This window comes from Lissotriton vulgaris, chromosome 9 (assembly GCF_964263255.1).
Source record: "Lissotriton vulgaris chromosome 9, aLisVul1.2, whole genome shotgun sequence".
Taxonomy (NCBI): domain Eukaryota; kingdom Metazoa; phylum Chordata; class Amphibia; order Caudata; family Salamandridae; genus Lissotriton; species Lissotriton vulgaris.
The window spans coordinates 704,932,273-704,945,148 of record NC_141697.1 but is presented as its reverse complement, the minus strand read 5'-3'; the positions used below and the strand labels follow the sequence as shown (position 1 = coordinate 704,945,148).

At 42.4% G+C, this 12,876-nt stretch overlaps 1 protein-coding gene across 1 annotated transcript in view; it reads right to left on the bottom strand.

Moving 5' to 3' along the window:
- LOC147692141 (uncharacterized) overlaps window positions 1-12,876 on the bottom strand; it is a 605,572-nt gene that overhangs the window by 287,508 nt on the left and 305,188 nt on the right. The window contains exon 8 of the mRNA XM_086939503.1: window positions 1,453-1,671. Within this exon, the coding sequence (XP_086795629.1) occupies window positions 1,453-1,671 (219 nt within the window). The remainder of the gene's footprint in view (window positions 1-1,452; window positions 1,672-12,876) is intronic.

The following is a 12,876-nucleotide window of genomic DNA, read 5'->3' as shown; positions in this document are numbered from 1 at the left end:
GACATAATGTGCTGCGTTTATGAGTTTCGTTTTTTGGTGGAAGGTAGTATGAAGTTCTTTTGGTTGTTGTAAGCAGAAGTGCACATTTGCTTGAAATGTGACATTCATGAGTCTGCTGACAGGGAAAATTGCGTGGTAAATGAGATGTGAAATTTTATTTTGGTACAATTTTTATTTTTAAAAGTGCTGATTATTTGGACGCCTAGATAATGTGTAGGAATAATTTATTTGGTGTTCATAAATGGTGGTCAGTTAGCGCTGTGATCTCACCCTTATGTCGGTCTTACTATATTTCTTTTGAGTTTCCGGGGGTGAGCTAGCCACGAGTTTTCGCTTTGTAGATTGTTAAGGAAAAATTATCTATAAAGACCTAAGATTCATTTTCCTTTCCTTCACATTAATGCTATGAGGTTAACAGTTCTGAAGTGGGACGTTGGGGCCTGTGATTCATGATATAAATGTGTACATTCATGTCCAAAAGTATGCTGGTGGTAGATTAAGCAGTGGTTTGATGGAGTTGGTGTTTTGGGTGAAGCAAAGAATGAAAAGAAATGATCAAATTGGCTCATTGGTCATTGTGAGATATTTTGATTTGGATGATCCAGATGTCTGTCAATTCATGTTTCCATCTGTGTGGAGCAGTGGGCGCAGGTGAAATATTCTGTCTTGCATGACTGGGTGTACTGGGCATGTTACTGGTCTTTTAGAAACCTTTAACTAGATTTTTTACATCTAACATGATGGTGTTCATTGTACCATTAACAAGCATTGGCATAGCCAATAGGTCTCGTCTTTGGAACCTTATAAGTGTTTAGCCATTGAACTGTTGATGTTGTTGCACCAAGGATATTATACTGGATAGCTAAACCCTTATAAGGTCCAACAGGTAAGACCTATTGGCTATGCCGATGCTTGTTGAAATATGGAGGTGGTAACTATTGAGTCTTGGAAGACCTTGCAATGAACCCACCCACCCCCATTTAAGTCAGATGGTGAAGGATGGAATGTTATTTCTCCAAGAGGTACCTCAGATTGGAGTCTTAGGACACATTTCTCCAACGATTAAACATTTACAAACAAAGCCATGCTTATTGCTAAGAATATTGTCTTTTTTTTATCTCCAGAGCGTCCTTTTCTGTTACTAGTGTCTGCTATATTTTTAAATGCTGCTGATAGTCTAAATGCTAAATAGAATCATAGAGGGATCGCAAATTAGACATGTGTTGTGAAGTCTTACAGTGAGATTATGTATGTGCTATGAGGCCCTGAAGATAATGTATAAGCCAGCCTACATGAAACCTTGATTTGGTTTAGTAATAGGGCACAGCATGCCCCGATCTTCAGATCTGGAAAAGGAGCGATAAATGGAATCTGCTAATTAGGCAATTCTGATTTAGTGTCACATTGTGAGCCTCAGTGTGTATCATCACTTAATGCTAAACATTCTCTCACCTCCTCTGCCTGCCCCAAGAGGTCCAGATGGTATGAGAAATTCACACAGTAAAGGTAACAGCAGCTCAATGCATGGTGGGTAAAGACCACCAGCTCTCCATGTGGCAGGGTGTCCTGGCTCCATGTGATGTCTTCTCCAGTCCGAGACATGATGGCTTTTGAAAAGGGATTCACACTTAAGTCCATGTTAAAAGCCACAGGGCAAACAAGGGCATCTACCTGCAGAAAAATGAAAAGAATTAAACACAGAAGGACCAATTTGCGAAACATCAGTCTCTGGAGATTACAGAGGCATGTGAAAGCCACTGCTCTCAAAGTCAGAGAAGATGCTGTAATGGTTGTGCCACATTTTAGCTGCTACTATCCTTACCTCAGATGTTGGTATCCAAGAGTACAAACGTATTCTAAACATATAAAAAACACTTAAATGCTCATGTACAGCTTGGTAGGTGGGCTTCAAAAATCTGGGATTGCGAGACCCCACCTCTGTCATCTCAGTGACATCCCACCAGGAGTGGCTTCTCCATTAGAGCTTAGGAGCCTTGCCCCACTAACTAAAATGCCACCAGAAAAGCCCCAGAGATGAAAGATTAAATGGTAATAAGGTTAATTTATTTTTCACCAACCTATCCTGAACAGAGTGTCAGGACGAGGTGGGCCATTGCTACGGAGTGGCAGCAACAGGGAGGAGTGGTGAGCTGTGTACTAACTTTTAAAGTACGTATGTCACTTTGGCCAGCTGTTTGGAACGGCCAGCCAGACATGCACAGTTTCAATCTCGCTAACCTAGCTGTCTTAGACAGCTGGGTTATGAGCAAGCCGAGGCCACCAGTGCCCTGGAGAGCTCTGAGAGAGACTGCTTCCTCCAATCCTGCTTCTTTTACCATGCTGGTTAACAGCATGAGAGCAGCACCATGATTGGTTAGGGGAGTTGGCTGTGGCCCACACTGGAGCCTGGAGGAGAGAAGCACACCAGAGCGAGGAGGACGTGTTGTGCAAACAAGCAAGCAAGTTAAGTGACTATTTGTTTTATTTATTTTATTATATAGGCATCTTACATGCATGCATTGTTTGCCCACACCATCACTCTCTATAGTTACCAGCTGCCACTGTATCTCACCAATGCTTAATATGTGTGTGAATCTAAAGCTCTGAATCCACCTTATATTTCTGTAATCCACTAACCTTCACTTTCTGTCCTGTCTCTTTATCTTACTCCTTCAGATGCTTTTCTAGCCATATCTTCTCTGTTTACCACAGTTTTCATATCTTTCACTTACTCATTGAGCCTCCCTTTCTATCTTCCTCTTACTTACACTAGGCAAAGTCTGATGATCAATAATTAATCCCTATGCCCAAGAATAATTACTAGTGCCCACAATCTGAACTAACTGTACGAATTTAGCATGGCAGCCTGTCCACTGCATCGTGTGGTCCCTGCTACTCTAAAGGAGCCATTTCGATGAAAGTGCTCCAACCAACATAGTGTTAGCACTTCCCATGAAAAGGTAGTGCTGCTTGGACTGCCATGTCCTGCCCCCAAAGTACTGATTCTGTCATATATAGATATTAATACACATATAGGAGCTGTCAGTCAACCCTCTTCATTCAGTCGTTTGAATGCCATTAACATTTTGCTTCCTCACACCACAGCATACAGCATGGGGCAAAGGTTCAGCCCATTTCAGACATTGGCTCACTTAACAAAGGACAGTATTTCCACTTCAGTAACTGGGCTAATATCTGTTTTTATTTCTTTCTTGGCTTTGCTAATCTTTTTTTTTTATTTAGACTTGTGGTTTTCCTTCACAACCATAAATCAAAAAGAAAATTACATATGCTATTAATACATTTAACAGTATTTCAACTTACAACCTTGACTGATGGAAGCCTTCAATAAAAATCAAGGGGTTCAAACAGCTCTCCCATACTGCAGAGACACACATTCAAATGTTTGAACCACCCTGCTTGGTATATTGTGTATAACGTTTAAACAGACTATAGAACGATTTAGGATTCAGGTTGTGAGATCAACAGAGAATATCATTTTTACAATAGTACTAAAATAAAGTAAGACAATAGATTTATCAAACACAGTTTGCTAATCAAGAACATACCATCAAAACCAATCGAATTAATAAAAAAATGGAACACTTTAAAAGAGGCTTGTTCGTTTGGCAGATTCATAATGAGTTGGAACATTCTGAATATTATATATTTTAATATTATAAATAATATTTTTTTAATGTATAGTTATTGAGTGTGGATATCGTTTTCTATATACACAAATACAATATCTACAGGTCTATACAGGCAAGTGGAAACATAAAAGACCTAAGATCCGTAACCATTAACCTATGCAACTCTTGCAGACTATAGAAGGAATTATTCTATGTTAGGACGAATTTCCATTACTCACCAATAGTGACATGCTTCATCATCTGAGTCACTTCCCCAGATGGAACTTTGTACCGCCACGAGATACAGACGGACAGAGCGGTGCCTCCTTTTTCCTGAGCCAGGGCCAGGTGAGGTGAGGTCTTATCCTCGTAAAGAGAAGGAAACTATCAACAGTCCGTCACTTACAGAGGATTTGTTATGCACTCCTGATTACAGGTAAAGAGGTTGTATTTGTTCCAACCTCCTGTATACCACATATATTTTTATATACTTCACTTTCTTGCAGTAGCAACAATATTGTGGTTCTGAAGAAGGCATAGGATAATATGTCCGATCTTGCTGAAACACGTTGACCCTTAACATCCAGACAGTCATTAGTTGAAAACTGTTGTTTGCACTGTTTTTAGGTTTTGATCCCTGATATCAATAAAAGTTTTTTTTCTCTCATCGGTCAAGTTTAACTCACTTTTCAAAAACAAGTTTTTGCACGGCACTAAACATTCCCACATGAATCTATTACTCACATCTGTTGGTCTATAAATAGCGTGCAGTGTTGCTATAATTAGTATAGCTATATAATAAACACCCGGGAGCTCCCCTTTCTCTTTGAAAGGGTTGCAGCACTTAGTGCCACTAGTGTGACACTAGGAGGAGACCCAGATGATGAAGCATGTCACCATTGATGAGTGATGGGAATCCGTCCTAACATAGGATATTTCCTCCTATAGTCTGCAAGAGTTGTATAGGTTAATGATTATGGATCTTAGGTCTCTTGTTGTTCCACTTGCCTGTATAGACCTGTGGATATTGTATTTGTGTATTTAGCTTGGGATTGGGGAGTATATCCACGCTAGGTCTTTAAATATTCCCTAGGACCCTTCATACATTGGAGTGTTTTCTATCGTTTTCTATAGCCAGTTAAAGCTGGGAAAAATTGAAACATGTGGAACAGATCTTGGATTCCTGCCTGACCGAGATGACATGGGAGGTGTCAGAATGATAACCCTCCAATCTTCCTGGTTATGATTTAAGGGACATGTAACAGATTTAAAAAATCATGATTATTCGTCTTACATTTAGGTTAAAACAATAGCAAAGACAAGGTTGAACATGACCAAAAGGAATATTGTATTTTTGAACATTTACTATTTCCCACAGTGTTCTACATCCTGATTGTAATATAGCTGGGCAATCCGAGTTTTGACAAATAGTGGCAGATGTACTGGGGTCCATATTTTGAGAGATTCAGTATTCCAACTAGAGCTTTCAAAGGCCAGTTTTGGATTCATAGAAAAGGTTGTTGTTTCTCTGATGACCTAACTTGGGGGGTCATTCCGTCCGCCACCCCGAGGTAGAGGGACAGCATGCAAATTAGGATGTGACCACCACCCTGGTGGTCACATCCCGTATCTTTAACCTTGCGTGGGTGCTGCTTGAAGCAGCACCCGCCGCAAGGTTAAAAATGCATGTATTGCATTTACATGCACAAAGCGGCAGGTACCGCGCGGTGCCTGCCGCTTTGTTCATGTAAATGCAGGAGGGTACCAAAGGTACCCCCCATGCGCACCCCCCCCCCCCTGACACCCTGGGGGCCCGCAACGGGCCCCCAAACTGAAAAGACCACATGCTTTTCCACGGCGTAAATGCCGCTATGGAAAAGCATGATTCCTGCCCCATCCTAATATGGCTGTCTTTGTCTGATAGACACAGCCACCATATTAGAGCTTTTCCGCCACAGTGGGAAGGCAACCGCGGTTTTCCCATCCGCCGATGACCCCCAGCCATCCTAATCTGGCTGTGGTGATTCCGCATCCTCTGGGCCGGCGGTGGGTTCCGCCGGCCCGGAGGATACGGAATCACCGCAATCCTAATCGGCCCCTATGTTCTCCCAAAGGCGAGCCCTTAAGGATTCGCCCGAGCTTGCAGAAACTTGTACCCCCAACAAATAACTTTTGCCGATGCTCGTGCATAAATACTAGATAATCCAAGTTCTAACCTTTGAGGTTTTCTGAACTCAAGGAGCAGTATGCTAACCCTCGTTTGTTCGCTCTAAAAGTTAATATCTCTTTTTTAGAAATGTTAATCTTAAAAAAATGCTTTTCAGCAGAAGTATTCAACTCTGTAAAATTTATTTGTAGGACTACTGGTGTTAAACAGTACCACATTGTCAGTGTGCAGAAGGTTGTATAACGATTTAGATCCCAGTTTTGGTGGAAAAGCTTTAGCATTTGTTGTGGTAAATCAGAAAAATACAAGGAGAATAATATTGGTGGCAATAGACATCTGAGCTTTAAGATGTTGTGTGTAGCAATAGGTGCAAAAATATCTTTATTTCCTCAAAGAAAATGTTGCACTGTATGGATGTGTGTAGTAAAATAATAACTGACTCAGCAAATTTGCTGATATACCCAATGACAAACTTTTGCCAAACTGTTGGTCTGTCCACTTGGTCAAAGGAGGTTGAGAAGTCAATAAAATATGTATACATAATTTGGGGGGATTTGAGAATCTAGATTATATGTCATGTAGGTTTTCATTATGTAATCAATTCTTGAGGAATCGGGAGTACTTTGTTTGGTTATGTTGCTTGGTATCTCAGAATCTATTCTTCAATTTAGGATTATAGCCCCCAAGGATTTCAGCTCTTCTTAAAGGAGTATTCCACATGATAAACTCTGATATTACTATGGAGGTGAGATTTGGGATAATTCAATTTTTCCTGTAATTCCAAGTTTTTAATGACCTGCATCCACTTGTTTGACACTTAGGCATTAAAGTCTACTACTAAGATTACCCAAATAGTCTTCCTTCTTCCTATATTTTTTTGCATTTGCAGATTCCAATGAGAAAGTTACTAATAAATAATGTTTTTTTTATAATTCTTGTTATTAAATAAGCATCAGTAGATTGAGGAAATGACATGCCACTTACTGGGGTGTTAGACTATATCAGCTGTGCTATGATTAACGCTGCATTGTCCTATTGTGCCTTAAAGACTATGCTAGAATACCTATGTTGAGAATGTACCTTATATGTATTACATTTGAACTCTGTGCTCTGCTTTGCTTTTCGCAAAAAACACTAAATAAAGTTTTAAAAAAATAAGCATCAGTAAAATCAGATTACAAAGGATCCGTCATGTCCGCCGAGCATGCATCAAGGGGTAACAGGATAATTACATTTCACAATTACAGAGAAACTTCACGGGGAGGGGTGATCATCAATATTCACATTTCGGGGCGGAGTACAAATTTCTCCTCTGTAGCTATTCCAGAGCCCCCACACCAACGGCCATTTGCGAGGGTTTCCCCTCGCATGGTATACAGTTTTCTCTCTAAACATACACCAATCAATGTTCTTTTCCCACACTTCCAGAGTGGGTGATTGTGCTGCTCCCCACAGTTGAGCTATGTTTCATTTGGCAATCATAAAACCCAGGGTAGCCCATTGTGTCTGTGAAGTATTTAGGTCAGTAGGTTCCCAGATATTAAGCAAGCATCTTCTCGCTTCCGGCAATAGGGAGATCCCCAGAACTCTACGCATAACATCGCCTATGCTGCGCCAATATGTGATGTCTTCACATTCCCAAATAATATGGATAAAAGTGTCCACGTGACCACAATGACGTTTGCATAACCCCAAATCTGAGAGCCCCATATGAACTAATTGGGGCCCTGTAAGGTAGATCCTATGAAGTATTTTAAGTTGAACTAATCTCAGGCGAGCGGGAAGTGCCACTTCTTTTGGGGAGGACATTGCTATCTGCCAATCCACGTCATCCAGCTCTATCCCATCTTGCATCCATTTGTCCCTCAACGCCTCGAGAGTATCCGAACTGTGGTTAATCAGTTTTTTATAAAGTAGGGAGATCGTTTTGTCAGGAAGGTGACCATCTAGTATCCTATCCTCGAGAGGCGAAGCCTCTGGGGGCTCTGAATTTATTGGTATTGCTGAGAGAAGGGAATGTCTAACCTGCCTATAACGAAAGTATTCAGAATTTGCAAGTTTATATTCTGTTTGCATTTCCTCAAACAATTTAATTTTCCCCTTCCCCCAGAGATCTGTAATTTAGGAAATTCCTATTAGGTCTCATTTATCAAAACCTTTTGTATTCCAGAGTTTGCCAAGTTTCTCAGAGTTCCACAGTGGGGTGGCCATAGTCAGGTTGTTTTTCCAACCCAGGGAAGCTGTGGCATCATGCCAGATCTGAACCGAATGCTTGGTTGGCCCAGTTAACGCCACTCTATTTGGCTGAGAGTACAAGGCTCTGCTATATCTACCTCCCGGAAGAAGCCATTTATCCATCGCATATCCAGGGTCATCAACTAGGCCATATGTGCTGTGGGTGATAGCTACCAGCTGGGAGGCCCAGTAGTACTTTTTGATATCAGGAAGAGCGATACCTCCGTCATACCAAGACAAAGTTAATTTGAGTAATGCAATTCGGGGCCTACCCTCCCACAACAGGCTCCACAGCATGCCTTCAATCTCTCTGAAGTATCCTGATGGCACCACATCTAAGGTATTTTGAAGAGCATAGAGGAAGCGAGGAAGGGCAATCGTTTTAAAGAGGGCCGCTCTACCCAACAATGGAAGCGGTAGTTTACTCCAGGTGGAGATGTCACTTTTAAGCCTCTGCAGAGGAGGAAGAAGATTTTGGGAATACCTAACAGAGGGGTCTAAAGAGCCAAAGATTCCCAAGTATTTGAACCCTTCTGTATTGAACTGTATAGGACAGTGTAGCAGAGGAATTGGAGGGTCTCCCTGCAATACAAACAAAACGGATTTCTGCCAGTTTATTGAAAGTCACAAATTTCTCCCAAAGGAGGCCAGGACATCGAAAATAACAATGAGGGATTTACGGGAAGAGGTCAAATAAAGCAGTATGTCATCTTTATATAGGGAAATGTGGTCCTCCCATTCAGGGGACCATTGCAAACCTTTACCCGCCCCAACAAGAAGGGAACCGAAACTCTATTGTTTACAACTACTTGTGCAAGCGGACCCGAATACAACAGACGTATCCATCCGATGTACTCGGGGCTAAGCCCAAACCTGGCCAGGACTGCCCATAGATAAGACCATTCAATCGTGTCAAAGGCCATCATTGCCTTCAGTGATGCAACTATGGCTGGCTCACGCAAAGTATGAGTTCTAGCCAGTAACCCATGCAATCTACACAGATTTAAAGCCGTGTTCCTATGGGGCATAAAGCCCGATTGATCAGAATGGACTAAATCACAGATAACCTTTATCAGTCTGTTTGCCAGAAGCTTGGCCAGAATTTTCTGTATGGCATTTAAAAGAGAGATAGGCCTGTACGAAGAACAGCTCATTTTGATCTTGCCTTCCTTATGAATCACCACTATCGTGGCAACCCTCTGATCTCTAGGGAGAACACCCCTTTCTCTCAACTCCATATACATTTCCTTCAAATAGGGCGCTAGTTTATCTGGTTTGAGTTTGTAGAGTTCAATGGGGAGCCCGTTGAGACCTAGCGCCTTTCCAGAGTTTAACGAGCGGAAGGCTAAAGCAATTTTGTCGGATGTTAGCGCACTATCCATGAACTCAGACATGAGTCCCTTTCTCACTGCACCATCAGGATTCAAGCAAGCCGGGCCGAAGACGGCTGAAATGCCAGAAACCGGTCCCCGGTAGCTTGTCTCCTTTCTGGTGAAGAATTGGCTTCGTAGTTTAGTCTGCCCTGTTCCCATGATGCACTGGGCCAGGGACAGACTGATTTGCATATAGCCAGGTTCTGAGCTGGGATGGTGCAGTGAGATAAATAACGGTGATGGATCAAGCCCTGATCTTTGGACTGGGTAAGAGGGGTCTGCTTAATTCAGACACTCTGTTCATCACCACCCCTTTTTCTGAATCGTATGTCACGAAGTAGCAAGTAGGAGTTGGCTTCTGCGTGAAGGGAGACCAATGTATAGACTGCCCGGAAGTGGTCAGCGAATTTATCTACTATTTCTTGTGGTTTGTAGAGTTTTACCCCTTCCTCCTTTAAGAGCTCTGGGACGAGGCGAGAGGCCCACTCTTTCTTATCAAGCCATGCGGTAAGCTTCCCTGCCTTGTCCCCCAAGTCGTAGAGCCTGCCTTGCTGTTCCCTACTAAGAGCCTTAGCCCTCTCAGTGACCAATTCTTTATAGTCGTGCTGTTTCAGGGTCAGGTGATGAAGTTGAGCAGGAGTTACCCCCAGCTCCAGTTCCCTCTCCAACCGACAGATCTCGACCTCTATCTTCACCACCTCCCTCTGCCTTTCTTTTTTTGAGCCTGCTATTAGAGACAGAGCCTGACCCCTTATAACCATTTTGAAGGCTTCCCATAAGGATCTGGAAGAGGATACAGATCCCACATTGTTAGCAAAGTAGTCCTCGAGCATTGCAATGAGGTCTTTGCGGATTGTGGGATTGCGCAGATACCATGGATTGATCGGGGCCACCCTTCCGGCTGTACCCCGGGTTATAACTATGTGGATCCACAGTGGAGAATGATCTGAAATGCCCCTTGCCAGGTGCGTTACCTCTGTAATGTAGGATGCATGTGCAGCAGGGACCAGACAATAATCCAGTTGCGAGAGACTAGTATGTGCCCCAGAGTGGAACGTGTATTGCATTTGATCAGGGTGGAGCAACCTCCAAGTGTCAACCAGGCCCATTGCGTCAATGAAGTCTGGTAGCCACCGCATTCCCCGTCCTGTTTCACGTGGGGGGTGCCTGTCCACCATGCCAGAGACGACTGCATTAAAGTCGCCTCATAAGAGTAGAAGCCCATCAGGGAGTGAAAGCAGAACCATTCCCAAATCCACTAGAGTTTTGCCCTGTAGCCCTGGGGGAACGTAGATGGAGAGGAAGGTTATAGGTTGACCATCCCGTGTGCCCGTGGTTCCAATATATCTGCCACTCCCATCTTCCCAAGTGGAAGTGATAGCCAATGGGAAAGTCTTAAGCACTAGAATACCCACCACTCTAGATCCTGACGTGAACCCTGAGTGCGCAATCAAAGTGTACCCAATTCTGTGTAGTGCTTTGCAGGAGTTTCCAACAAGGTGTGTTTCCTGCAGCAGGACCACGTCTGGCGCCTGTCTTTTGAGAAACTGTTTAATTTTGTCCCCTAGCCCGTTGACGTTCCAACTTAGCACCTATACCTCCCTACCCCCCATCGTCTACACAGTAGAGTCAACAAACCCCAGCATTTCGTCAATTAAGCCAGAATATTATGCTGATGCAACCAACAAACCACTCAAAGCAACCAAACATGTCCCCCCAACATCCGCACACCCACTACCTTGCCCACCGGGCTCAAAACTTCCCACTGAAAAATGCAGAGTGCCTGTTGCCCCAAAAAGTTCAACAAAAAAAAAAGGGAGAGAAGGCTCGGCCTCACCTCCCCCGACTAATGAATAATGTTGTTAAGTCGGAAGAATGTAGATTTTAAACAGGAGGAGAGAGTTGCCCTTGTCACCTTTGATTTTTGGAATGTTTATCTTAGGCATAGGAGAGTGTTGTCTTGAATGTTCCAAACTCTTTTGATAGTAGATTAGTAAAGCCTCATTTTGCATGCCCTTGGACTGTATGAATAGTGGGGCTATTAAAAAACATAATTGAACAAGCCCACTGTAAAATTAAACTGCCCAGGTTTCTTGAAAGCAATGGTAGCTTCTTTAAATGGTTTATTTTTAATTTACCTAACCCTGTTCAGTTTCAAGAGAGGAAAGTGAATTTGCTTTTTCGTTGAACAGACAGCTGCATGTGATTTGGCGTTTATTTCTCTTTGGTGCACCGGGTATCCAGGTCGGATCACTGACACAATATCGAACACAACAATTTTGAGATACAGAAATATTGTGTTAAAAATATTGATTAAAAAAATATAGTTTACCTATAATGGTAAGCATAACGATATAGATAAATATTGTTTCACACTAATATCATTATAAGATACTAAAATATAGTTTCTAAATATATATGTTTTTAAATTGTAAATCTTAAATATTTCATTAACATTAAAATTATGTTAATTAAATACCTTCTATTGATATTTAAAACTATATATAAATATATGCCTATATGAACACACCCACATATACGCCTGTGTTCATATTTATAAAATGTATCAAATGTAACTACTATTACACATATATATTTTGCATTATATGACATTTTTTTGGTTATTTTTTTAATTCACTGCACAAGCTTCAGTGATAAAAGGCATGTAGTGCATATCTATGCACCATGTGCCAGGCATCATGTGGTGCCTGCCACACAGTGCATAGATGTGTGGGGGGGGGGCACTACATGTGCACCCAGGCCACCTATTAGTGGCCCACTGGGGACAGGGGCCCTGCTTGGGACCCTCAAACTCCCTCTCAGACTGCCTTTTCATGGCTGCGGGACACCATGAAAAGGCAGTCGGAAAAGGACATCCTAATCCCTACGGTTGTGCTTGTGCAGGCACCGCCCTCATGGTAATAATAGGAGCCAGACCGCCGTCCTCAACGGGAAGCTTGATCCTGTCGGAGGCTGCGGTCTGTCCCCCAGACCTCTGTGGTCAACCGTCCGCATCATAATGCGGCGGCCGGATCAATGGCCTGGATGTCGTGGGACTGCCACCAATGGCCTGGATGTCATGGTCCCACAACATCATGATGAGGCTCTATATTTAGAAAAATAGTGTGCTAAAGTGTATAATTCGATGTTAACATATTTTAACATACACAAAAAAGGGTATAGAGTAGCACGTTAATTTCTTAAAACTACTATGTTACTGAAAATATTTATTTATTTTATTTTATTTTATTAAATTTATATTGCGCTCAGCTACCCACAATGGGTTTCCCGGTGCCAGGGACAGACTGGAGAGAGAAAACAAGCAAGTGCAAAAGGAAGAGATCACGAACAGGGGAAATCAAAACAGAAAAGTCTTCAACTTTTTACGAAACGCCAGAAGATTAGTTTCTGTTTTTAACGCCAGCGGGAGAGCATTCCACATCTTTGGTCCAAGATATGCGAATGAGCG